We start from the raw sequence: 27,608 nt of genomic DNA on the forward strand, positions 1-27,608 counted from the left end.
TAAAAGGTCTTTGTTGAGCTCATAATGTGTATGACGCAAAACAATGCCGGACAATATGACTATCTTGACCCTTGGCTCATGCAGTGTCTCAGCAGAATGACAATGACAGAGAGCTCTTTCCTACATACATTAGGCGTGGCCTTTCATTGCTAGACTACTGTGGCTTTACGCACTGTGTTTACGGAATTATATCAGCTTTATGCACGAGACAAGAGGTCATACGCAAGAGGCAGGGAAACACGTGTGCACTTTAGAAGACATAATTGTCTTGAGGAGTTAAAAAAGCCGTCTGCTGATGAAAGTGGGGTGACCTTGTTTTGGATGATGCCGTAGAAAGACATTGCTGTTTTTTAAAGCAAAGACTTGTCTATCTATTCCGCTCATTTTAAAAATGACTTTTATTGTGTGAAGTAAATACTGGTACTTAAATAAAACTACATCCATCCATTATATATACAATTTTTCCCGTTAGGTGTTTTGGGGGGCCGGAGCCAATCCCAGCTGTCATTGGGCGAGAGGCTGGGTACACCCCGGACTGTATGCCAGTCAATTACAGGGCTGTCATATACTGTAGAGATAGACAACCAGCCACACTCACATGCACATCTACGTGCAATGTAGAGTCAACAATTAACCTAACAATTATGTCTTTGGACTGTGGGAGGAAGCCGGAGTACTGGGAGAGAACCCACGCTTGCACGGAGAGAACATGAAAATTTCACACAGAGGCCCTGTCCAATGGAGATTCGAACCAGGAACATCCTTGCTGTGAGGCAACAACGCTAACCACTGGATCACCATGCAGCCCTTGTCTTCTTCTGACCATTCAATTTTATAACACAGGAAACAAAGACCTTATTTGTTATGTCTGGGGTACAGAAGTCTTTAAGAAAAGATGGGCTTGTGTTTCAGACAAGAAAACATTTATTGCAATTCAGACAGATATTATTGCAGTGAGTTATTAGGAAATGCAAGCACAAAATGTATTGATCCATAATATCACAAGTGTGTCTACAGTACAGTTTCTTTGTTTGTTCAAGGCACATATGTTTCGCGCTATGTACAGTAGTGAGGATACATTTCAAAGTTCAACTGATTCTGGAACTGTAACACATCACCATCAGCCCTGATGTGGCCCAAGGCAAGGTTGTCAGCTTTGATACAAAAGGGGCAAAAGTACAAGTGTACCCGCGTCCAGTTGCTTGTCAACAATACATTTTAGCCCATTATCTGTAAATATCAAAATGGAAAACTTAGCCAACAGCCTAAGTTAAGAAAAACCCCAGTGTATAAAAAAAGTCAACAAAACTCTTGAAGTCAAGTGTTAAATTAAGTTAAAGTTGATTTTGACAAATACATTACCTATAAATAATAAAAATACTAATTGGGCATTACTTGTCAGTTGTACTAAATGTGATGTACTGGAAAGTCATTTTTAATGTATACATTTTAATTGTTATGATATTTCTTACTGATAATACAGTACAGAAAAAAACACAGTATTATTCTATTAAATGTCCTTAAATAAAACTTAAGTAAAAAACATGAGAATCGAAAACGAAACAAAGTGCAGTTTTTGAGTAAATGTGCCGACTTAAGTCCTTAAATTATATCGTTTGCATGACTCATATATATTAAGCTGTAGCTACATATGACTATGTAAAACATTTCTAAAAACTTTGACCTTAAAAAGAAGCCATTCCTTTGATTTCCTCTGAAGAGGAACTGAATGTTGTTGCAAAGGTTGGCTTCTCAAGAGGAATAAAAGTCTCTCCACTTAAGAATATAAATACAATTGAAAATTTTTTTTAAAAAGTATTTCTTCAACTACTCTCCTTGCATCTTCAATAATATCACCACTTTCTTTGACAAGCAATCCACAGGTGTTAATGAAAACAAGCATTGGGGAGCTTGTATTCGAGCAGCAATCAGGTGCATGCAGTCCACCGTGTGGTGTTGTCCTGTCGCTTTGACCAGAGGTCTTTGTGTGGCACATGTGGAGAGGGAGGGCAGGGTTTCTGTGGACCATCTCCTATGACAGACCAAGGCTCATAACCCAGTGACATTGGCCCAGGCGGGGAATGAGTCCAGCTCAAACATGGCCTTGCCCCAGGTGTTGATGGCCAGTGTAATACATATGATGCCAATGATGTTCATCACTATTCCTGTCCTGGCCTGAAAAGAACAGTTAGTTGTGATATTAAAGCACAGGCAGGCATTCCTTTTAAGACGTAGACACATACAAATACACATACAGCTCTCAGGTCCTTCCACAGATTGAAGTGAATGCATTCATCTTGTTAGGGTAGCTTAGTTTGAGAAAACCTTGAAACATCTACACTTGCTCTGCAATTTCCACTTACCAGCACATCTAAACCTCACTTTGTAACACATCAAATCTTATATTTTACTAAGAGGTTGAATAATAAGGTTCAGAGTTGCTGGTGGGCAGATTATTTTACCCTTTGACAAAGCCAGGCTAGCTCTATTCTTGTTTGCCAGTCTTCATGCTAAAAAAAAAAGCTAACTGGGCACTGCCAGTAGTTTTACAAAAACCCTAAACATAAGGGTATGTTAAGATGGACCACTGGGAAAGATTTAAAGGTATTATAAAGGTGTCAGAAGAGGCAGTTACAACGTTAAGAGCATGAGCTGCCAAAATTTTTTATTTGGTACATGTATTTTTAAGTACCTTACAGCTAATGTTACAAGTAGCTAACATTGGTATGTTGGCATTACAGGTGCACAACAATGGACAAACAGCTAAATATTCCATTGGTGAATGACATGTATTGAAAATACTTTAATAGTATCGATCCTCTTAACAGAGTCTTATATGAGCCTGTTTCCAAAAAATCAATTTATTCTTTGGAAAGGCAGGTTATTCTGAGGTTGGCAAGGACAGGGTTAAATGCTAACATTAGCTGTTAGAGCTGTTAAAGCTGACCAGAGTTATCCAACATGTTTTTTCACTTCAAGCTTACGGTTACATTAGCAAGAAAGTGGCTGAATGTTTATGTTAGTTGCTGTTTCATGGTAGCTAATGCTGAGTTGTCCTTTTAGTTGTTCATCAAAGACACACAGCTAAATAAAAAATGTCAGATAGTAAAATGGCCAGTATGTGAATATAGTCAATGAACATGTAGTTCAGATATCCTTGCAGTGTACCAGTGACCCTAAACCGACCACTTTGTATGCTCAACATACAGTATAATTTACTGACCCATCACAACAAACTACTGCCAAACTCACCATGTCAGCAACCTTGAGGTATCCATAGGAGAAAACGATGGCGTTTGGAGGCGTTGCAACAGGCAACATGAAGGCAAAAGAGGCGCTTAGAGTACAAGGCACCATGACGTAGAGTGGATTCATTCCAATAGACTGAGCCTGCAATAATCACACAGAAAGATTCAACAGTCTGAGACAGGGATGAACATAGCCTTGATAACAAATCCTCCACTCCTACTATCTGGCTAGTTTCTGCGACAGTAATCACTGACTCATAAGTCAGAGTGAAATGTGTGCAATTCTGTGAGGAGTGAAAACTCTCATTAGGTGGGTGTAATTAAGATGTAATTCCTGCAAGCTTTGGGCTGAGTCATGGTATCTGACATAGAAAAGGACTACATGTAGCGATAATAGCAGACTACTTGGATGAAAAAAAAAATACATTACTCTGGAATTTGCTTCTGAATTACATATCCAACTTCACAGTATGTTACAAATGAACAGTAATTTCTACTTCTCAAAATAAACAATGTGTGAAGATTTAAACTTCACAGTAGCCTGTTCAAAGTTCAAATGTAGGCTGTATATCAGCTTATGACAATGACAGTGACACAACAATGACAGTGTCTCATGGTTTTAGTTGGATAAAATGCTAAAGATTCACTTGAGGGTTTGACACATAAAGTGACATACCGCAAGCCATGACTACCACTAAGTGTCATCCCTCCTCTTTGTGCTTCGTGTAACAAATCAGATGTTCTTTTCTTTCTCTCTTTTCTTTTCAACTCTATGTTCACTCAAGGGTTGGACACCCTTGGGCACCCACTTGGCTATGTCCCCCATAAATATCTCTCTGAATGCCCCTGCTTGGCACAGTCTTTCACAACCAAGCTTTGGCGTTCATTCGAGTGCTAGACTAGCGGGCACAGTAATGCCATTCTTCAGCAGCAGTGGGGTGGGCAGCATTACGAGGCACTGGGCTGAATTGGTGTGTTTGGCAGGTTATTCATGAGAGGAGGGGCCCGAGAAAGGGGACCAAACATATTCAGTCTGAATGACCAACTAGATGGGAGACCAAACATGGGACAATAGGCTGGCTCCCACCGGAAGTAGTTTCATTGCTGGACTCCAATTGAGGACATCAGTTCAAAAGAAGTCACACTATGTAGCACTTCACCTCACTGAACCACTGCTGCTGAACATAATTGTTGGTCTCCTGCAGTCTGAGATCCTGCACGCATTCTACTTTCTCCCTGAGAACTTACCATTGAGGCTAAGACAGGTAGGAAGAGCGTCGCTGTTGCCACATTACTGGTGCACTCTGTAAAGGTAGCAATCAGCAGGCACAAGATGATAGCTATTGCCCAGGGAGGGATGCTTTGCAGGGGGGTCATTTGATCTCCCATCCACTTTGAGAGCCCTGATATCTACAAAGAAGGTAAACATACACAGGGTTAAAGTCTCCTCTAGATATGTACAAACTATTCAACCTAGCTGATCATTACTATCAGCTGAGTTAACGGCTCATGTACTTTGAGCAAAGTCTAATTCAGGTTTGTGCATCATACACATTATTATATCCAATTTAACTCATTTTAGGGGACATTTAAGCTTAATGGAAGAGGAAATGTTTAGTTTGCATGGCAGTAACTAAAAAATAGAAAATAATGAACTTCTTGTTTATAGTTAGTACCTTTGAATCAAGTTTGGATATGACTAAATCTGCCCCTCATAATTAAAATCCACCATGAAGAAAGATAATTGCAGAATGTAAATCCATGGAATGGCAATTGCTTAAAAAGACAATAAATAGTATAAAACAGTTTGATCTCATTAATTTGTTTGGACAAAGACAACAAGTAGGCCACCACCATCAAGAGACATTATTATTGTATGATTTATGTATTTTTTGATGATTGTTACCATAGTAGTTCTTAGCTACTTGGCTATTTTCCCTATGACATTGTGACTGTCAATTCCACTTACCTCACTGCCCTTCGCCAGAGCAAAACCTCCTCCGAGAAGAAGCACGATGCCCCAAGGTAACTTCTTTTGGACAACTTTCCAGGTGAGCAGACGTGGAGTTGAGCCAGGAGTTTGACGGGATACTACAGATCCAACAAAATCCAATGACATTATTGAATGATTGCACAATCTCCACCTTGGTTACAACTGTCTGACATGAGTTTGTTTTCTCGTAGAATGATGACTCACCTGTGTCAAAACTATGAGACCTCCGAGAACAGAAGCGTGGAGGTTTTGAGGGCAGCACAAACAGAAGAATGGCGATGAAGATTGCCACTGTGGCATCTGTCACATACCTGAGAAGTCGAGTGATAAAGGAAATGAAAGAACAATGTAAATTTGGAAAAAATGTTGGTAAAGTAACGTGTAAAAACATTGGGTTTTACATACTCTGCTTTGGAGTTGAAGATGTTTGTGGCCCAGCCGTGAACAAACCCTGGTTCCCTTGTGAACCACAACACTACCAGCAGGCAGAAGAGGCCAAGGACACTGATCTCCCCGAACGACATCGGCCCCAGAAGACGATGCTGCTCTCTGATCACATTAAAGGCAGCAATGTCCTTATCTGTCTTCACAGCCCCACAGCCCCATGTCTTCTTAATGCTAAAGGGATCACAGGAGGAAAAATCTTTGTGTCACCTCTCCACTCAGTCATGGTCATGATGCGGTAAAAGCTTCTTGATGCAGTTTCAAGTCTGTCACTATAATTAGGCTTTAACCATCACCAAACTCACTTGAATCCCATGAAGACAAACTGCAGCCAAAGCCAGGCCAACGTGAGCATGAGGATCATGTTTGGGAAAGCAAAGCCGAACCAGGAGGCAAAGTTAATCACATCTCCATTTTCGGGAAAGAGTCTAAGGTAAACAACAAAGAGAGATTTTATAGGACAAATTTCACAGCAATAGTACATGACAGAACAATGCATGAGGAAATTCTCACTGGTTCATCTGGCCTTTGAGCACAAGATTAGGGCCTGTTCCTGTCAGTGTAGCGGTGCCTCCGATGCTGGCAGCGTAACAAACGCACAGGGTCATCCCTTTACACATTTTCCGCCTTTCTGCTGCCTCCATCTGCCTGGCAGCCTCCGCCGTGGCATCCAAGAAAGTCACAACCAATGAACCTTCAAACATAGAGCAAGAAGTACCGTTTTGTTGGTAGAAATAAAAGTTGTTTAGACTGTACATTTTCTTGGCAAAACAGGGAGAGAATTGTACTTTAAGAGGGCCATGGATCACCTTGTCCATCATTCTGTTTCTCTGTCTGGGGAGGCTGTTTAGTATCAGGCTCTGATGTCTGGAGCTGCTCCTCCTGGCTGAGAATCTGCGGTATCTCTGCATCACTGTTGTTGAGCTGCTCCAGCACTGCTTGGACAATAGGCACCATCATGGCTGTGGTAGCAGTGTTACTTATCCACATGGACAAGAAGGCAGTGACACCCATGAAACCCAACATCAAGCTGTGAGGAAGATTGAAAAAAGTGTGAGTGGACATAGTAAGGAAGAGGTGACCACAATCGTTTTACAACAAACTATAAAAAGAAAAAAGGAAAGACTTTCTGACAGCAGTAAAAAAAACCTAGGATGTAGTTTCCTTATCTAGCTGATGCCTTTAATGACATGGTTGATTAGATAAGCTTCGGAAATGTAACTAAACAATGAAAGACCTAGGTGATAATCTACAGTGGGGGTGTGGATTTTTAGCACTCACAGTGCTGGACGCACACCAACGAAGAGCAGCACCCTTAAGGCAATGCGCTTGTGCAGATTCCAGTGCTCCACGGCTACTGCAACCATAAGCCCCCCCACAAACAGCAAGTTTGTGTCTTTCAGGTACTGCATGCACACCTGAGAGCACAGGGAGATATGTTGTTTGAAGAAGTACTTGCTTAGCAAATTCACCACCCTGCTGCAGTTATTACACTTACATCTTTGGATTGCATGATGCCAAACAGGGGGAACAAGAGGGCTGGAAGCAGAGCCGTTACAGCCAGAGGAAGGACCTCAGTGCACCAATACACTGCCATCAGGATGATCACATAGGCACATTCTGCCTCCTGCGCGACAAACACACAGGAACACCTTGCATTAGGGGTCAGGCTCAAACCTGGAAAGATGCCATGCAAGGTCTGAAAACATCTTCTCTGGTCAAAACATATTGCGTAATCTTTAATGGGATGGTTCAAAGGGTGAAGATAACAGCGCTTATTGTTCTATTGTCTTGTCACTCACCTGTTTGAACATTTGCTTAGATCATCCCGCTTAGCTCTTTCACCAATAAACATTATCATTTCATCACGTTTCTATTTGTTGGTGTTTTGTTTGCCAACACATTTTGTTTTAAATCACACATTTTTTAACACAATTCTTCACTTGATATAACGTGCCTTACTTTTTGGCTTAAAGTTGTAAAAAGTCATTTGTCTTGATATTTTGTTGGCAATAAATGGAATCTAAGTTTGAGACGTCATAGGCTACTCAATTATCCCCCTCTTTCCCGTGTTCACCTCGTCCGTGGCTGCTTTGCATTGAAGTCTGTGACTATGATAACATGCTGACAGCCTGCGTGCACGTCTCTGGGTCACATGTAGCAGTAGATACGTGGACGAACCCCACTTCACTCGGTGTTCCCACGCTGGACATGACCCTTCATGTTAACAACAAGGAGTTAAAATAACAAGACTTTAGGGGGGGGGGGGTCATGCCTGGGGCAACACCGGACAGTTCTCATGCTTTTACTGCAAAAGTGCGTCGCGCGCTTCTGAGCAACAGGTGCACGAGAGAAACAGTCCAAATCTGACTCGTTTGGGCTCTGGCATTTTGTTAGGCAAAAAAAAAAAGACCGACTGCGACGAATTCCCGCATGAATTGAATTAATTTATTTATTAACACTGCGGAAACATGCAGCTAAATGTAACTTCTGGCTGAACTTAAAAAAAATATGTTGCTGTTTATATTTTGACAATTATCTTAGGCCTAGGCCTATCAATAATAGCATAGTTTCATCTCTTAAATTATGCCGTGCGTTATAGGCGACCAAAAGTTACCGGATTTCTCCAATTTAATCGAACAGTGCGAAAACTACGTTCAATTAATTGAACTATTGTTTTATCCAATTAAGTTAGGTTACATACCGATGTCCCGATCACTAAAGGCAGAGGAAGAAGAATAAATGGAGTCGAAAAAAGGATCAGCTCATTCTTAACGGAGCGAAGATATTTGAGGAATGCCATCCTGAAGGAAAACCGAGAAAAGAAGGCTTTCGCACCATGGACCGCGCTTTTGAGGCTCAGAGGAGAGGAGGAGGGGGGGGGAGTCCCACAGCAAATAAAAGAGAAAGAGAGAGAGAGAGAGAGAGGGGGGGAGAGCGAGGGAGCGAGATATGTGCAGGGTGCTCGCACCAAAACAAAAGGACTGACTGGTTGATTATCTTTGAAGCCACAAGAAAAAAATGTCTTCCCTAAACGAACCAAAGCAATGACATACAAATAGGCCTACCCCCCACCCCAAAACTGGCTGAACTGCTGCACTGGGAAAACGTGTTCCTTCAGCTTTTAAAACATTTTGACAATGAGTTAATGCCTTGCATAAATTCCTCATCTGAATGCCGATTACAGCCCTGACATTATCAGACTATGACACAGATTGGTCTGTAACGCTCATAATCTGAAGTAGTGTAACATCTAATCTGAGGGGGGGAGGGGACACAAAATGAAGATACCTGGGTCCGAAAAATGCCAGGATTAGTTTCCACACCTGTTTTCTCGAGGCTCAGCATGTGTCTACACATGAGGATTGTGATTTGAGTCATTGCTTTTTTTTTTTTACTATCTACAAGCTTGTGAACTTTACTGATTAAACTTTTCTGGAAAAACAGCTTCCATTTAATTTCAAATACATCTGTCCAAAATACATTGGTTGATATTTAGAATAACTCTCCTTTACATTATAGCTTACCTTACATGTTGACTTTTAGAGACTTGTGTAACTTTCAGCATCTGTACTGTGTGAAATTATAAACTAGAAATTATTAACAACAACTTCAACAAAACAACCATAAAAAGGCATGACCTTCTTCAACCCATTTTCCCGGACAAGATAAATTGACTGAATTTGTGTCTGCATGTTAGGATAGACACAGACTTCAATGCAATGCAGTAACACATGAGTATGGCATGAGGGGTAGGTATAAGAGGACGGTCATATGACTTCTCAAAGTTAGTTATTATCTTGCACACCAATTTTAAAGTTCTAGTGACCCATAAGGCAAAAGTGCCCAGCAGAATGACATGAACTGGTTTTTGTATGTTTTCTTTACCAGCATGTTCAGGAAACCCCGATGTATGTCCTCCTTGTCCATGGGGTAAAGCTTGGCTTCCTCAAATGTAGGCCAATAGATTCTCTATAAATACATTTCTCCATACGCTGTGTTATTGTTTTGACTGTAATTCAGATGTTCCTTTATTGTGTAAGTCATACAATTACCCTGGCTTTAAATGTAACCCTGCTGTGTCAGTGTTGTTTGGTTATGTGGTGCTTAGTGCTCTTAATTCAACCTCTTATTTCATGGCACACCTTACATTTTGGTTCAAATGACTATTTACCAGTCAGTGGACAAAGTGATTTTTGGTACACAACTAAAAAAAGGATAGAGAAGATTCAACAGATTTAAAAAGGTCTTAAACTATATCTCTTTATTTTCGAAAATGTAAATAACAAAAAACAAACAAAAAATAGCTGTAATTAAAAATACTGTATGTAGAAAACAAATGAAATAAATACCCAACATAGGACAGAAAAGTCAATGTCCTTCATTCGTTCTTACATGCCTGAAAAGAAGTAGGAAGAAGTTAAAACTTTAAAAATCATATTGGTAATAGTTTATTTGGATGTAACTTTCACATTGTATTTAGGAACACCTAAAATATGGAAATGTAAAGATTTTCAACCACTGATTTCCCCAAAATTATGTTACTGTATTATGTCACTTTGGACATGCCTGCATGAGTTTGGCAGTATATGACAGAGACATTATTTCAAGTCATTTTACAAAATACAACACTGCAAAAACTCCTTCATTTGGTCCAACCGCTTTGGAAGTATCGTGCATTCGGGCCTTTTGCAGGAATGCTTTTAACCCAAACCAACACTGTGCTTTTGGACATGAAACATATTCTGCCTGGCAGTGCTTTAAAAACGACTGCCAACAGAGCCCAAGATATAATGAGACCTACTGAGCAAAGAATGTCATGTTCTTTGGCTGTATGCTTTCTTTAAAAGTGCTGATGCCAATTATGCTGCATTGGTGGTGCAGAATGAGGAAAGCTTTTAATTTGTGCCCCTGTAATTGTGAATCTACCCAATGTGGGATTTTGACATGCATCACTGAAGACTCATTTTTACCAATAGGCTACTGAAGACATGCAAAACATGTCATAATCAGAACAGGCCATTTGATGAGTTTTGACAATAACTGTATTCTCCTTTATTTGATCAATGTTGTATTTTTTTTTTCATCTATTGCCGGCTATTTTGACTTTCATGATTATTTTTGTTGTATGAAAATTGCCCAGCAAAAATTCTTGCAGAACATCCAAATATTCATGCATTATTGATGTTTAATGTGCCAATAATAAGTTAGGTTAGCTTTGTACACACCATTCAGTAGACAGCCTTCCCAAGTGCTGAACAACAACAAAAATATTTTTGCAAACTGAAAGGCAAGTTCATGTTCAACTTTAAAATACTGAAATTGCAAGGTTTAATAGGAAGTAGTTTGACATAATAAATAAATACATAAATGAATGTGTAAAACACTCAGTATAATTTTAGAGATAGAACATTGACATTAGCTATAATGTGGAAGATGTCCTGATTCAAATGTTCCAGACAGTCACGTTAAGCTTGTAGCCATCAGTCATACCATATGACATCACCACATTCATTGTATAAAAAAAAAAACAGAACCGGGACACAAAGGTCTTCCCTCAGTTTGTTTTAATGGATATCTCTAACGTCTGAGACAAAGTTGGAGCCACTTAAACACAACAAAGGGTCACATGACTGCAAATTAACACACTATGCAGATTTTCTGCACGACACTGCTGACAGATTTGTCTGGTGAAATCACAGACATGATGCCACCTTGTGGAGATGATTCAGACTACATCAAATCTAGCAGGCCAGGTCTACGGTGGCTGGGAAGGGCAAAGCAAAATTACCAAGTGTTAAACACTTTTACAAAATGTGAGACAAATTTACATTTTGAAAAACATTTTTACATTTTATGAAACAAAATTACAAAACCAAAAACACTTACCAAGGACAAAACAAATTTACAAGATGTGAAACACTTTTACAATCGCTGAGACAAATTTACAAGAGGCAGAACACTTTTACCAGTCCCCAAACAAATTTACAAACCTTGACGGAAAGGGAATGTACAAAACAAAACAAACAAAATGACCCCTCACTCGATCACTTGGGTCACTTACGACATTTGGTACATTCCCATTTTGTCAAGATTCTGTCGTTTGTAAATTTGTCTCATCGATTGTAAAAGTGTTTCACATCTTGTACATCTGTTTTATAAAATGTAAATGTGTTTTTCAAAATGTAAATTTGTCTCACATTTGTAATTTTGCTTTGCACTTCCCAGCCACCGTACCAGGCCGATAAAAAGGCTTTGCCAACTTTAAGACTGTCTGTTTGGAATGTAGGCTGTGCAATAATATGACCAGTAGATAAAGGTGGTTTTCCCATATAAAGAAAAGCGCATGAAAAGTAGCCTACAGAACAATCTACCTTGTGGTTATAATACTTCTCTTTTCTTTATAAACTACGTCAAGTTTCATTTAGCCATCTTTAAAACGACATCAAATATAATAATAATAATAATAATAATAACTTTATTTATATAGCACCTTTTAAAAACACAGGTTTACAAAGTGCTTTGACAAACAGCAAAAACAAGAACAAAGCAAACTAAACCAAACACAGAAGAACATTAACAACAGTAAGAATATAACAGATGCAAAATACTAAAAATAATTGAATACAATTCAACAGAAAAGAACCCAAAGTGCACAATACCCAACAGACATATATAAACCGACCATCACAAGAACCATTATAAGAACCCAGGAAACACAAGAACCCAACAACATGAGCTGAGACCAAGAGGAACCAAAGATTTAAAAAGATGTAAGAAACTAAAAGAGCTGAAAAAAATAAATAAAAAGATAACAGCAATAAGAAGGTAAGAGCAGTAAAAGAAATAGAAACAAGTGGTTAAAGGATCAAAAAACCCAAAACTATAATATTAATAAAAATAAAAAGTAAATATAAATATGAAACATAAATAGACAAAGTAAGTAAGATAAGAAATTACCAAGTTAAAACATAAGAGGAGTTAAGATAAGAGCACAAATAAAAGAACAGTAAGAAGTAAAAGAAGATAAAAATAGTAAAACCAGTAAGAAAAGACATTAAGAAGACGACATCACATAAAAGCAAGTCTGTAAAAGTATGTTTTAAGAAGGGATTTAAAAGAATTGAGGGAATAAATAATAATAAAATAAACATGTTCCCATTGTTTTACAGCACTTGGTTGTCACTTCTCCTAAAGTGCAGTTGACTGTTCACTTCTGCTTTATCATTTCACCATTAACTGTTCAGTGTTGTTTGTTTTGAGGAAGTGGTCCTCTCTCTCTGGTTAGCAGAGATCACATGAGACGGGGCTGGTGTTGTGTCACGTGTGGTGTCCCTTCTAAAACATGGCTCCAAGTGGCACAGAACAAAACAGCATCCGATGACTGAATGCCTTCTATCTTGCCGACAAGCTCAAGCAAAACATCAGAAATGGAGCTCGTAGTTAAATGTGGAAGTAACCCGCAGGATGTCATCGTTGACTAAAACAAAACGAGTACAAAATAATCATGCGTGAAGCGGAGCCGCGTTAGCTTTAATGCTAGCCTAGCTGTCAACTGCTACAAGTGTTGAGGGGTGAGTTTAACAATAAATAGTAAGTTTTGACCTGGTTGTTGATTTCATCTACTCACAGCTGGTGGCATTCAACCAGTGTGGCCGCTCTTGTATAATCTTGGGGCTACGATATTAGTCCAAACACGGAAGCTTTGCGCTTGCTTGCATCGGGCATCGTAACGTTAGCCACTTTGTTACGCTAACTGTTAGCATTAAGTTGAAGCTAGTTAAACAAAATGTCTTGAGACTGTCAAATCACTGACAACGTTTCGATATTCAAACCGCGACATAATCTGTCTTTGGTTGAATAACACTTGCATGCTTTGTTTCAAGTTGTCAGTATTGTTGATTGTTATCTCTTGAATGTTATTTCTGTTGAACAGTTTAGACAACTACTACTATCCGATCTTTACTTAACCTCCTTACTGTGATTAACAGATTTGATTAGACACAATGACTGAATGTATTTGTTAAAGATACTAAGGTATAATCTAAACTTAAAACTGGAGGCATTTAACTAACTTTCCAGCAGGGGGTAGAGGTAGTTCAGTCATGTGAGTTGAGCTCAAACTTCAGGGATTTGAAGAAGGACAATGAGTCATGTGCATTCAAAAACAACATGTAATTGTCCATTTATGCTTTTCAGTTTCCTCAGAGGGACAGGTGGAAGAGGTGGTTAAGCCCTATTTTGATGGGGTGGATTTATTTCTACATGTCTAAAAGGCCACCCGGTGGAAGACAGTGAGCTCTGTACTCAGCAGGACGTTGTGGGACTCAAGCAGACATTCAAGACTCACCATGGATTGGCTGACGCTGGCAGTTGAGAAAGACTTGGGGATTGACCGAAGGCAGCAAGGCCCAGGTCCCCGTCCCAGGGAGCTCATAGCCATTGTTCCTTCACGCTGGGCTATGGGCCTGAGGGAGAAGAAGGTCATGCGCTGTGCCCGCTTTGACAGCATCAGTGAGACTGAAATTAACACTTACCTTCAGTGCTCCCAGGCAAAGTTGCCTCCTGGATGGACGCGAGTGTGCATTCAGGGCCTGAGGAAAAGCAAGCTGACGTACAGATTGGCCAGAGACCCTTGCCATCAACTAATAGAATTTATGCCACAGGATTCTTATGTCAAAACCATGCAGTGTGTGTCGCATCACAATGTCAGGTAAAACATTGTCTATGATTCTCACCATACATGTGTGCTTAAGCTTAATGAAAGTAAAAATCCTGTCTTAACAATGATCCTTTGAATTAATCACAACCACTGTAAGGGAAATCATATGGTTTTAGAATCAATTGTTTTTTCATAATTACGCTATATCACTTTATCTGCTGTGGGTAGGGCAACTTTTCACTTTCCCTGTTATTGGTGTTAATTTATACTCTTTATAAAACATACTTTAACCTCCTTGTAAAATTTTGGGATATTTCAGCTTTAACACCTAGGTGTTTGCTTCATTAGATAATATTATTGATAAATTAGTTGTCACTATAGGTTCCCGTTTGCTAATTTGATTGTGCTTTTTTTCATCCTCTTTCAGGAATCTGTGGCGGGAAGCCCATTTGAAACGTGTGCAGACATATGCAGGACCCAATGAGCAGATGCATGCCGCAGCTGTAGATGCAGTCCGTCATGCTTTACAGAAGCTTTTCAATTCCACATTCATCTCCCCTGAAAAAGTTTCACCCTCCCTCTCTCCGGCAAGAGAGAAGGAGAAGGAAAGCTGCTTGCCATCTAGTTCATCTTGCTTTTCCAAGTCCCAGTCGAACCATTTGTGTCCTAATGTTCTGCCTGCCGAGTGTCTGCTGGAGACGGCAGAGATGCTCTATGTGATTCTCCCTTACACTCAGTATTCTCTCCATGACATTGTCTCGTTCAGCCCAGCCAAGCTCGCCAACAGCCATGCCAAAGTTTTGTTCATTCTCTACCAGTTACTAATAGCTCTGCAGGCATGTCATGCAGCTGGTCTGTCTTGTGGAGAGCTCTCCCTGCAGGACATAGCAGTAGATGAGCAGCTCTGCAGCCGGCTGAAGCTCAACCTAGCCCATTACGAGGATCTGGGGACAGAAGGGGATGCAAACAGTGATGTTACTGGCAGACGAGTGCCAAAAAGTGTCATGCCAAGTGACAGTTCATGCATGAGCCAAGAGACGAAGATACTTTGCAAAGATTGCTTTGGGGAGCTCAAGACGTTGGTTCTGGACTGGGTCCATGGGCGAGTCAGTAACTTCCGCTACTTGATGGAGCTGAACAGGTTAGCAGGACGACGAGAAGGAGACCCAAATTACCATCCAGTGCTTCCTTGGGTGGTGGACTTCACTGTGCCATTCGGTAAATTCCGGGACCTCCGGAGGTCAAAGTTCAGGCTCACAAAGGGAGATAAGCAGCTGGACTTCACATATGAGATGACCAAAGAGGCTTTGGCTGCTGCAGTAGGCAATGGGGTCGGTGGAGGTGGTATAGGCGCAGACCTCAGTGGTTCTGTTGGTGCTGGTGGTACTGGACAGCCAGAGCACCTCCATGTACCTCATCACATATCCGATGTGCTCTCAGACATCACATACTATGTCTATAAAGCCCGGCAGACACCCAAGTCAGTGTTGTGCAGCCACGTCAGATCCCAGTGGGAGCCTAATGAATACCCGGCCAGTATGGAGCGCATGCAGAGCTGGAGCCCTGACGAGTGCATTCCAGAGTTCTACACAGATCCCTCTATTTTCCGCTCAATTCACTCCGACATGCCAGACCTGGATGTGCCTTCCTGGTGCAAGTCGTACGAGGAGTTTATAGAGGTCCACCGGCGCCTTCTTGAGAGCAGAGAAGTGTCCCAGTATTTGCATCACTGGATAGATCTCACATTTGGCTATAAGCTTTCTGGTAAAGAGGCTGTCAAGGCTAAAAATGTGTGCCTGCACCTTGTGGATAACCACACCAATCTTACTACCTATGGTGTAGTTCAGCTGTTTGACCAACCCCACCCGCCCCGCTTATCTTCTTCCCAGTATGCCCCAACAGAACCTCCTCTCCTTGGCCTTGCTGCTCTTAATGTGCCTTCTCTAAACTTCCCTCAAATCAACACTGCAGCGGACACCGTGGATGGTATGGTGCCCGAGTCCACAGGCTGTGAGTCCAGCAGCTGGACTGTGGTAGACAGAGAGGAAGAGCTGGAACAAGGAATGGAAGCCCTTGATTCACTAACATCCACTGCGTCCTGCGCTGTGCCACTGCCAGGCAACACTGCCGGGGGAATAACTGGAGAACACACAGCACTTACTGTATCACAGTCCCCAAGTTCATTCCCTGGTGATTTAGCAAGCAGCTTAGGCCCGGGTTTTCGCAGTGCCATGTTACAAAGAGGCGGGCCTACGAACAAAAAACACGGAGAGGGTAGTGTGACTGCCACCAATGCAGATGAAATCAAAGTTAGCCTCCCTGAGGGATTCAACGCATTGCAGCCTTTGGAGGAGCTGGAGAAATTGAACAATTTCCTGGTAAAGAGTCTGCATGCTGAAGTATCAAGTGGCTGCACGAGAGACGGTGTGATAATTGAGTCTTTACCCTCTCTTACACAGCTCTACCAAAGGGACATGCAGGCCCTGGGTGTTCTCATCGCTGAGATATTCTATTCCTGCAAACTGCGGGGAGTGAAACCAGGAAACCCTCTTAGACAGCGTTTCCAAGCTGTTATGAAGCTCTGCTCTGCCAGCCTCCGTGATGTGCCACTGTGTTTGCATCATGCTCTGGAGACATTGATTCTGATAGAGAAGCACTCTGGAATTGCACATAGAGAAGAACCAGATTGCCCTCGTCCACTTCTTTTCAAATATGACCCAATCCGGGATGGTCTGCCTCCTCCAAACCCCTGTCAGCTATTGAACTCCATCATCACTCCCTTTCCTTTCCCTTCCTATTTTGCACCACTACATCACTTTATCTTTTCCTACCACACAAAGATGGAGACTACGTGTAGTCAACAAGGAAGAGATATCGTCTTTCACCTATGGCAGCAACTGGAGACGCTGTTGCGGGGTAACATCACAGCTGAGGGACTTGAGATTCTCTTGCCCTTCATTTTAGGCCTCATGCTTGAGGAGTGCACAGCTGTGTATGCTGCTTGGTACCTTTTTGAGCCAATCTCTAGGGTACTAGGTCCCAGAAATGCAAGCAAGTACTTGCTGAAGCCGCTGATCAATGTTTATGAAAACCCTCATTGCCTGCGAGGACGTTTCTATCTCTACACTGACTGCTTCATTCTGCAGCTCATTGTGCGACTTGGTCTGCAGGCCTTTCTGTCCAGCCTACTCCCCCATGTGCTTCAGGTCATCACTGGCTTTGAAAGCGGCAACTCCGACTCTGGCGGGGAAGCTTGCAAAGGACTGAGGGGAGTCACATGTAATCTAGGAGAGGAAGAGGAAGAGGACTTTCAGTGTGGCGAGCAGCGGTCATCGTCTGGGTCTGTCAGCGGCACTATGGGAGCCAGCAGCGGAGCCAGTGGAGGAGTTGGTGGGGTGGGAGACACGGGGCTGGTTGATTACTCCTCTGGCATCAGTCTCAATGACCAAGTGTTTCTCTCAGAGCCAGAAGACTTTCAAAATGGGTTCTATGTCAACAACGGAGCAGGGGTGGCTGCTGGGAAACAGCAGAGCCAGAACTCTGCAGCCAAGGAGCAAGATCAGGAGTCTCTAAGTGTGGGGAAACTTAGTGACAAAAGCAGCGCAAGTGAGCTGTCACTGGGTGATGGAGACTCAATGAGGGATCGTGCCAGTCTCAAGTCGGCTGACAGCAGCCAGGACCTCAAACAGGCCAGTGAAGGAGAGGAGGGAGGAGAGCTGGAGGAAGAAGAGGTGACTGAAACTAATGTGGGTAAAGAAGAGACCGATGACCTCGCTGGTTACCAACTGGATCTCACACTCTCTGCTTGCACAATAGACACAGTTGCCACTCTGGAGGGCGAGTTTGTGAACGGAATGGCGCTGGATGAGACCGATAAAGACACTGCTGGAGAGCAGGGGGAAGAGGACGATCATGGTCCTTCAGATGAGTCGGAGGAGAAAGAGCAAAAGATTCTTTTAGGTAAGTGACAGACTGAGGTTCTTGTATATTACTTATTTATTTGCTGATAGTGTCTAATGTCTTAAATGATGTCTCTACACAGATACAGTCTGCAAAACAGTGCGATGGCTGTCGGCCAAACTTGGACCAACTGTGACTTCTCGATATGTAGCCAGAAATTTGCTGCGATTGCTCACAAATTGTTACATTGGTAAGCACATTAATGTATTATTTATTCATAGAGTAAACCATGCTCTAGAGTTTGTATTTTTTTTTTTTTTTTTAATGGCATCAGGTGCTGCTCCTTATGTTTGTATTTTCAAACCGTATTCTCATGATTTCTTCCTACAGGGCCTGAGAAGCACCAGTTTGTGGCCTCTTCAATTGAGGACAGCGGTCTGGAGAGTGTGGGATTGGGCAGTGTTTATGAGAAGAAACCTGTGGTTGGTGACCAGACGGCAGGACCTGTGTTGGAGTGTCTCATCTACATAGCTCAACTGTATGGAGAACCTGTGCTCACTTACCAGTACCTGCCTTATATCGGCTATTTGGTGAGCAAGAAAAGCATCCTTTTTTTTGTCAAAGGAAATTTGTACTAAAGATTTTTTTCACTGTAAACTACAGTATAGTTTAAGATTGATTTCACAAATGTTTGCTCCAGGTTTCCCCCCCTTCTTCACAGCGGCTTAACACACGGAAGGAGGCAAGCCTGCTTGGAGCCGTTGCACTTACACAGAAGATCATTGTCTTTCTCTCTGATACCACCCTAATGGACATGTTGATGAAGATCAATCAGGATGTGCTCCTGCCTCTACTCGACCTGCTCACCACACCATGCATGGGGTAAATATACAAGTGACCATTCGCATGATTGTTAAGGTGTATTACTTCTCATTTAACAGATTTAAAAAAAAAAAGAGTACTAGTACATAAAATGTCATCAGAAAATCTGCTGCAACATTTCTCATTCACCCTCCGGATGTTTGTATCCATCCTGCTGTACTCAGGTTCCCCAGCGGGGTGCAGACTCGCACTGCTGTCTGTCTCAAGACTCTGAGCCTGATGGCTCTCATCTGTCTGCGCATAGGGAGGGAAATGGTGCAACAGCATATGGCAGACACTCTGTGTCGATTCTTTGCGGTTTTCTCTCTGCTGCAGTCTCTGCAGCCCCAGGTATGCACCCACAAACACAAAATACACAAATGAAAAGGATTGTCATGCACGTTGTCAGGTTTATTTCCAGAATATGAGATCAGTCACAAAACAACTTAACTGTAAAATAAAAGACAACAGCAGATTAGATAAGGATTAAGAAGAAAGAGAACAGACACTGAAAGATAAACTCTCTGACAGTGTCAAATTACTTTAAGATGTGTGTGAAAATGCCTGCCCGAACTTGAAAAAAGGCCTAGAAGGTGACAGAGGACGCTGGACAACTCGACTTCTGTTCCATGGATTTTGGTTCCATTGTATTTATTAATACAGTTCTCAAAACAATCCTTTACGATTAGAATGAGTAGGAGTAGGTTGTAAACCTTAAACAGTAGAGAGACATGTTAAATCAACAAGTCTTATGAACAAAAATACATACAGTTCATTTACTCAAGAGCTTAACTTTAACACAATCTATATCTCTTGATTAACAAATGTAAAACTTAATTCCTTTCATTTAAACAGAGTAAATAATAATCAGCATTCCAAATGTAATCTGCTTTCCATCATTTCTAACTGTTTTAAACAAATAACTGAAGCATTAATCATTATTGAACGTCAAATTAACTCTTCCCACAAACAGGATATAAATGTAAATAACAAAAGAGCATGAACTATGCAAACAGCTCTTTAAACCACTGCATTTAACTATCATGCTGTTTTAATTTATCTAACCAACAAATACAAAGCACGCTGCACAGTCAATTAAATCTTAACAAAACAATGAAGACTGTGCACCACTCGATGTGTGACTGTAGAGCATTTAACTTATTTCACTTATTTTTATATGTATCACCTAACAAAGGTTTATTATGCTCAACAACTACAATGAAACATGAATCAATTCTTACCAATGGCATCTCTATGGTCTTCTCTACAATGACTTGAGCCTGTGAAGTTTCCTCTCACCTCCACTGTTGCTCACACACACACCCCCAGGAGACATCTTCTGCCTCCCTATTAAGTCACCTCAGCCTGCTTACACACCTGGCTTGTGTCAGCTAATTAGCCTCGCATTCCTTGCACAAAACTTTAGGTGCTGCCCTCTATTGAAAAAACTAAACACAATGAGGCTGACTGTGCAGAGAACACCTTTAAATACTAGTATAAGAGATTAATTTTTAAACACAAAATACCCATTTGATTTTGAACCAATAAAGTATCAAATTAAATAAACATTTTCACATTATTTTTGTATCCACTATTGCTTGTCCTTTAATTTTGACAAAACAGACAGTCAGTGAGAACAAAAGAGTGCATGACTTTGTTAGCGTGGCAGGATGTTGTTGTGTTTTTGTTGCATCTTCGTGTAACGACATGTGTGCTAATGTGTGGATTTTTACACTCTAGCTCGAAAGCGCCCCTCACAGGATGGTGGGAGAAGTCTCGGTTGTGGACGTCCGCACTGCTGAAGGGTTGAATGTGACATATGAGTTGGGGGTGTTGGAGGAGCTGCAGACTGTGTTTAACCCTGAGATGGCCCATGCCTCCTACATCCCCTTCTACTGCCTCATAGGTAGGGGACACCTTCACGCTCTGTCCATAACAAAATACCCTGTTTGGGAGGAGGAAGGCAATATACTCTGTGTGAAAATAGAATTTTACTCTTCAATGGTAAAAAAAAAACAAGCTCTATTATGATTTCTTTAGGTGACGCAGCAATTCGAAAACTGGTCCCAAACCATGAGCTGGTGTGGCAGTTAGCCCAGTCTTACCACCAGAGTGTGAGTCAGGTGAGTCCAGGAACAAACCTGACGGCAACATCGAAAGTAGAACTACCTCCGTCCTCTGCGGGTCTCTCATCTGCCTTTGGTAGACGTGTTGGTGGAAGCCCGTTCCCTGCCCCCTCTACCAACTCCACCCAACTTGGTGAAGCCCTCCCTGAGTCAGGCACTTTTGGGAGCCACCTTGTAGGAAACCGTATCCAAGTGTCCCGGGACGCTAATTTTGATGGTAGTTCAACCTTGGGCTTGGCCAGCTCTTGGGGGCGCACCAGTCACATCGCACCCATTATCACCACATCTTCCACCTTTACCACTTCATCTGTGGGCACAGCGTCCTTGTCCTCCTCCTGGGTGGCAGACCCCACCCCGGAGGACAGCGCCCTGAAGCAGGAGCTCCCTCGCAGTGGCCGCTCCCTGCAGGGGAACTGGCTGGCCTACTGGCAGTATGAGATTGGCCTAAACCAGCAGGATCCACATTTCCACTTTCACCAGATCCGATTGCAGAGCTTTCTGGGTCACTCTGGCACCACGAAATGTTTGGCTCCTCTGGCAGGGGAGGATTACTTCCTCTCTGGTAGTAAAGACAAAACTGTGAAGCTGTGGCCCCTCTATAACCACGGTGATGGAACACAGGAGGTAGAACCCAGGCTGACATATAATGACCATCGAAAGTCAATCTTTTATGTCGGACAGCTCGAAGCTTCACAGGAGGTAGTCAGCTGTGATGGCACGGTGCACCTCTGGGACCAGTATACTGGTAAGAGAAATCCCGCACATTGCATCCAAACTTTTGATTAGAGTTTGATTATTGATTATATTATTGATCAATTGATTATTTGATTAGACCAGTGCATCTAAAGTATCATGTATGGATAGGAAAAGAATATTCAACTCAAATTATAAAACTCAACCTTCCTCTCTAACATCTCTATCTGTTGTCTGCAGGCAAGCAGATCCGCTCATATGAAGCCGTGGACGGGAAGAATCCCATCACAGCTGTCACCACCATGCCAGCTCCACATTGCAGTGTTGTGTTTGGCAGCGCAGATTCTGTTCTCCGCTTCATTGATCCTCGCAAACCAGGATTGCAGGTTGTAATTTCACTTAGCAAGCTCATTCTGGCGAGACCCAATCCATAAAACATCTGCTAATTAACATTGATTACTGTTTTACAAAATAGAAGCACTTTTTTTTTTTTTTCTTTTTCTTTTTCTTTTTTTACTTTCCCTCCACTATAGAGTTATTTCAGCTCTGACATTGACAAATCTTCCTTGTGTCCGCAGCATGAATTCCGCCTGGCATACAACAATGTGAGCGCTGGGCTCATCCGCTATCTGGCAGTGAGCCCCTCGGGGCGCACCGTGGCTGCAGGTTTCTCATCTGGCTTCATTGTTCTGCTAGACGCACGTACCGGACTCATTCTGAAAGGCTGGCCGGCTCATGAGGGAGATATCCTCCAAATGAAGGTATACTTTGAGAATGTGTGGGTTGTTACCTTTAATCTGTGTAACTCAATCAGGCTGCCTCTGGGTTATTTTAACAGCATTAGTGGTTTGTCAAATAAATATGAGATTTCAGAAGTCACTACTGGAATTTGATATTACAATTAGAGTCAAACTAATTCAAAGAAGCATTACAGTGAGGGCTTACAGATCGCCAGTTGAAGGCAGGATACAACCTTATGTCTGACGCATGGAGGCAGAAAAGTGGGGTGAAGTTGTTCCTCCCCTGATCTGCCACTAGAGGGAGTGACAGAGGGTAGATGTTACGGTGCTGTCGCAGGATGGTGATCTGTAAGCAGATTGCTTTACTTTAGCATACAACAAAGAAGTGACTTTTTATATTTTGTTGGCATCTTTTCAGATAGCTTATTATAAAAAGGAGACAGAAAAGGTGTGGCGGTAATGTATGTACTGCAAAATAAGGCCTTTGAGTTCAACTTGGGAATTTGCACCAGCTGCCATCGTGTCAGGACGCAGGTTTATTTTGACAAGTGTTTCTGTTCTAAACAGCTTTTCTTGCCTTAATGGTAGCAATTTCAGCATCCAGGAAGGTACTGAAGAAGCAGAGGATTTTCTGGCAGAACTTCACCAACTACCAAGTTGCATGAAGAGTGAAAGGCTTAGAAGAGGTCAAAAAGCTCCAGCAACACTTGTAGTACGAAGATCAACTTCATTAACAAATTAGACCGACGCGTTTCGGCTCGTGGCCTTCATCAGGGTGACCAATCACACGTTACGCTACTCAGCCAATCTAATCTTTTACTCAGATCAGGCATTACGAGTGAACACTGTCGGTGTGATGATACAGAAACACCAAAGAAGTCAGCAGACAGCAAAGTTTTATAGAGACAGCGGGAGAAACTGAGACATAAAAAAATGTGAAGCGTGAAACATGAATCATTTTAAATGTCCAGCAGAGGGCGACTTGACTAGTTTTACGAAACAAAAAGTTTCATACTTTGAATGCAAACCGATGAGAAAATGCTCCTCCTTCATAGTTGATTCTTTGCTCAGATAATGAAATTACAATTGATTGTAGTGTTTGAATTTTTATTAAAAGTCTTCTTCATCACAGCATGTTTTTTTTTTTTTTTAAGTCCTCGTCGTGCTTGATCATGAAGCAAGATATACTTAAGGGTGTTGCAACCTGTGGTTTTACAAGTCACAACCACAGAAACATGTCAACCAGGAGAGGGAGAGAGCGTTGTGTATGTCCCTGTTGATCTCTTTATTTCAAATTCAGTGTATTCATGTAAGAAAAAAACTCTTATGTGGGTAACTACTAATACTTCTTATTGGATTCATATGCCTATCCACATCTGTGACTTCTAGCTGCATCAACTATCCGTGTCCATACTGTGTTTCACAATAACTGGGCTGACATTCTCGTGGGACTTGTTAACGGTCAAGTTGTTTACATGAGTCGTGGGCTGAACATGGGGTCACTCAGTGAGTCACAGAAATGGACAACTGCTCCAACTTTGTATTCTGCCTGATAGTTTGCAGCCAAGAGGTGGGCAGTTAATCCCACATGAGTCCACTTACCGTTTCAGTTGTGAGTGCAGAAATGATCTTCTGCTTTTTAAGGAGTCAGAGGTGGAGAGTATTTACATTGTCATTCATTACTTTAAGCAGCAGAATCTGGTGGACACTCAGGCTTCAGGGTCACCAGAGGAAATCTTTTTTTCATGTGCACATCAGGTGGAAATCACAAAGTTAACGGTGTACATGAATCACTTTTTCACTCTTTCTGTGCTGCATCTTCTCTAAACAACCAACATTATCTCCATCCTGTATGCCTGACCTACACTGGCTTGTCATTGTCTACAGGGATCATGGGATCATTGCACTCAGATTTTTTGTTTACGTCTTTCTGATGGGGGTTGAGAGCTGACGGCTATGACAAAAAAATAAAACCTTATTTTACAACATGTAGGTTTGCAGTTGTATGGAAAGGGAATAATGCTTGGTGTAAATATACTGTATGTTGTTCTTTTAGTGATAATGAACTATAATATAGATATCATCCTGGGCTTTTATGGGATATCATTACTTTAATAGGAGATCATTTTAAGAGCAAGGTATTGTATTCTTAGTCGACATCCCAGAGTCAAGCCAGAAGGTGTGGCTGTACTTTCAGTATAGTCGTGTGATAAATATTCAAAAAGACGATCGACCAGGTGGATATATTTTGGACCAAAGAGTAGAGGTGAATACCAAGCAGTGCAGAGATGGGGAAAGTTGTACCCAGCAAATCTGTTGTCAACAGAGCGCAAAGATTAGCAAACTTTATTTAACCCCAAATGAGGTCAAGGATTGTAGCTCTAGTTTTAAAGGCACAAGTTTAGGCAAATATGGACACAAGTTACTCATTAGATGGACTACAGTGGCTCTCATTGGCACATTCGTTTGACTCAGACGTCCCCTCAGCTCTTTTGTGTATCAACGGGTGACTCTTTCATATTTAGCTGAGAAACTTCAAAAACAAATTAACTTCATGTTTAAAAAAAAAAAAAAAGTTGTTTGGTGTTAGTTTTGTAGTAAATGACTTTGACAATTACTCTCAACTCAAAGTCAGCGGGTACATGTGGTTGAGAAGTGCTTGAGAGTGAGTCAGTATGTGTAAACAGTACGACTAAGGACAGGAAATTGCACGTATAGATATATCTGTCTGAGTATGTTTGTGCCATGTGATTCTACTTTCAAGTATTCTATGATAGACAAATGTTAATATCAATGAAATGTAGTGATTTTAAAAGTACTTTGAAAGTATTTCTTATTAGTTCATATTTTTATCAATTTTGAGGTTTTAGAAGGACCATTGAATCACATCACATGGCACTTGATAACATGAGGCCATATTGGCTGGGATACTGCCGGTCCACACATTTTGTGACTTCCTTGTTTTATTACATTTCAGGCTGCAGAGGGAAACTTGGTCATCAGCTCCTCCACTGACTACACACTCAATGTCTGGAAAGACCTGGAAAACAAGCCTCTCCGCCAGTACAGGTCGCAGTCTGACCCCATCCACGCCTTTGACCTTTACGGCCCAGAGATTGTAACCGGAACGGTGGCTAACAAGATCGGGGTGTACTCCATGGTGGACATCTCCCTCAGCCCTGTTAGCAGCACAAAGCTGAGCTCGGAGAACTTCCGCGGCACTCTGACCAGCCTGGCAGTCCTCCCCACCAAGAGGCTCTTACTGCTGGGCTCTGAGAACGGCGCCATCCGGTTGTTAGCTTAGGAAAAACCAACGGCACCCAGATCCACGAAAACATACTTACCACTGACCTCCAAAGTGTCTTATTGGTGAACACAGGCAGGTGTCTGAGCTCTATGTCCCGTCCACTGAGCTCGAGGTCAATTGAATGAGAAGGCAGTTTTTCAGCTCCTCTAAATTGCTTTTTCAATGAAGCAGCACAAGCAAAGGCATTGTATAAGCTACACGTGTCTGAATCTTGCACCAAATTTGATTGACAGGATATGCTTGCAAAGCACTTAACATTTATCATGTACAGAAGATCCCATGACATTTTTTTTAAAAGCCTATAGATGTATAGATAGTATATAATGGGAAATTCTTATCAAGGTCATTTATTCTTTTGACGAGGTCAGTCGTTCTGTTCAAACGTATGAATTAGAAGTGCTCAGGAAGGTGGGACCAACACGGTTCTTATGTAGTGTTTACACTTTCCAAATAGATGCATAACAACACCAAAAATACATCGACCTCCACTTTCATTTCCCTCGATGTTAGAAGACATGCGTATCCAAATGCACTGATTAAACTATGCAGTATTTGTAGATCAAATCTTTTTTTTTTTTTTGTTTGCGTTAGAGTCATGTGTTTCTCATGAGGTATTCCACAGATCAATTGTTTATACATCATTCATGATTCAACTGTTTGGTGGACAGTCTAGGTGCATCCTCCAAGTGTGGAGACACCTCAGCGGCCATCACATTACAAAAGTCAGTTACTGATGCACAGCCTTTATTATCCTGCACAAGTATGGCCTGAATCGGAACAAGTAGATCCTCACTCAGATTTTAAAGACTGAATGTTTTTATCCACTAATAAATTACTTGAAGTTGCTTTGGGATTTTTAAACTTTGTTTAGAGACTCTTTATTTTGCAGTCAGAACCTGTAGCAACATTGTCCTGGGAGTATGTGGCAGATGCTGGTTTGACTGGGTTTTCCCAGAAGTTAAACTCACCACTTTGTCATTTCTGAAAACAGAAGCTAACATTGAATCAATGCCAAGATGAACAATTTTCTATTTTAACATAGGTTACTGCAGAAGAATATGTTGAGGAAAAAACATGGAAAAAGTTACCAATAAAAAAAAGTAGTTGAACTTGCTCCGTATGTGTAGTGCACATGAATATACAGTAGAGATTTGTGTTCCTTACAACCAGCTGGATTCTGTTCAAGCTTTCCAAGCCCTTTAGCATCCATTCATCTCAGCCCTTTGTATGAGTTCTTCATGGTGTAAAACAGTCTGCCTAATTTTGTAATTATTTGCCCAAAGCCTAATATGCTCTGACAAGTGTACTACATCTTTTGATATGTTGTGTTATTTTGTAAACTTGGAGTTAAAGCTCAGTAATCATAAAATAACAAACTTTGTTAAAAAAAAAAAAAAAAAAAAGGAAATTTGTAGCAGCAAAATTGGCTAAAAATTATTCCAGCACCTCTTTTAACATTTTATGAAAGGTCCATGAAAATGCCTATTTATTAACTGGATTAATAAAAAAAAATTGCTTCCAGTGTCCCAGTTGTTCTGTGTGGTTCATCTGCAGTCATCGTGCCTCCCAGCCTGCTTTCAAATCGTGGTTGGGTCACTAGGGCTCAGATTGGACAAAGTCCCCTTTGGTGTTTG

General features: G+C 41.5%; 2 protein-coding genes across 2 annotated transcripts; one reads left to right on the plus strand and one right to left on the minus strand.

The window, feature by feature from the left end:
• Positions 1–901: 901 nt before the first annotated feature.
• Positions 902–8,549, minus strand: slc13a5b (solute carrier family 13 member 5b). Its single transcript, XM_061046651.1, has 12 exons — positions 8,390–8,549; positions 7,184–7,312; positions 6,967–7,103; positions 6,495–6,715; positions 6,199–6,379; positions 5,991–6,113; positions 5,647–5,859; positions 5,446–5,552; positions 5,218–5,339; positions 4,497–4,658; positions 3,253–3,390; positions 902–2,175 (listed from the first exon to the last, which is right to left on the minus strand). Exons 1-12 carry the CDS (start codon positions 8,486–8,488, stop codon positions 2,050–2,052), a joined length of 1,758 nt encoding a protein of 585 aa, XP_060902634.1. The 5' UTR covers positions 8,489–8,549; the 3' UTR covers positions 902–2,049.
• Positions 8,550–13,005: 4,456 nt separating this feature from the next.
• Positions 13,006–27,382, plus strand: wdr81 (WD repeat domain 81). Its single transcript, XM_061046643.1, has 12 exons — positions 13,006–13,259; positions 13,885–14,398; positions 14,775–18,307; positions 18,390–18,497; positions 18,638–18,837; positions 18,948–19,129; positions 19,294–19,459; positions 20,849–21,014; positions 21,149–21,979; positions 22,168–22,313; positions 22,506–22,688; positions 25,645–27,382. The coding sequence occupies exons 2-12, from the start codon at positions 14,037–14,039 to the stop codon at positions 25,969–25,971; spliced, it is 6,204 nt and encodes a 2,067-aa protein (XP_060902626.1). The 5' UTR covers positions 13,006–13,259; positions 13,885–14,036; the 3' UTR covers positions 25,972–27,382.
• Positions 27,383–27,608: the final 226 nt, after the last annotated feature.

The sequence above is a fragment of the Labrus mixtus genome, chromosome 9 (assembly GCF_963584025.1).
Source record: "Labrus mixtus chromosome 9, fLabMix1.1, whole genome shotgun sequence".
Lineage (NCBI taxonomy): Eukaryota > Metazoa > Chordata > Actinopteri > Labriformes > Labridae > Labrus > Labrus mixtus.

Bases quoted from the DNA above. Each gene is read 5' to 3' on its own strand.
- slc13a5b (XM_061046651.1), bottom strand. From the start codon at position 8,488: ATGGCATTCCTCAAATATCTTCGCTCCGTTAAGAATGAGCTGATCCTT. The intron at 3,391-4,496 runs GTAAGTTCTCAG...TGATTATTGCAG, and splicing joins TACCTGTCTTAGCCTCAATG to GCTCAGTCTATTGGAATGAA. The intron at 2,176-3,252 runs GTGAGTTTGGCA...TGTTCTTTTCAG, and splicing joins ACCTCAAGGTTGCTGACATG to GCCAGGACAGGAATAGTGAT.
- wdr81 (XM_061046643.1), top strand. From the start codon at position 14,037: ATGGATTGGCTGACGCTGGCAGTTGAGAAAGACTTGGGGATTGACCGA. The intron at 18,838-18,947 runs GTGAGCAAGAAA...TGTTTGCTCCAG, and splicing joins TGCCTTATATCGGCTATTTG to GTTTCCCCCCCTTCTTCACA. The intron at 19,130-19,293 runs GTAAATATACAA...TGCTGTACTCAG, and splicing joins CTCACCACACCATGCATGGG to GTTCCCCAGCGGGGTGCAGA.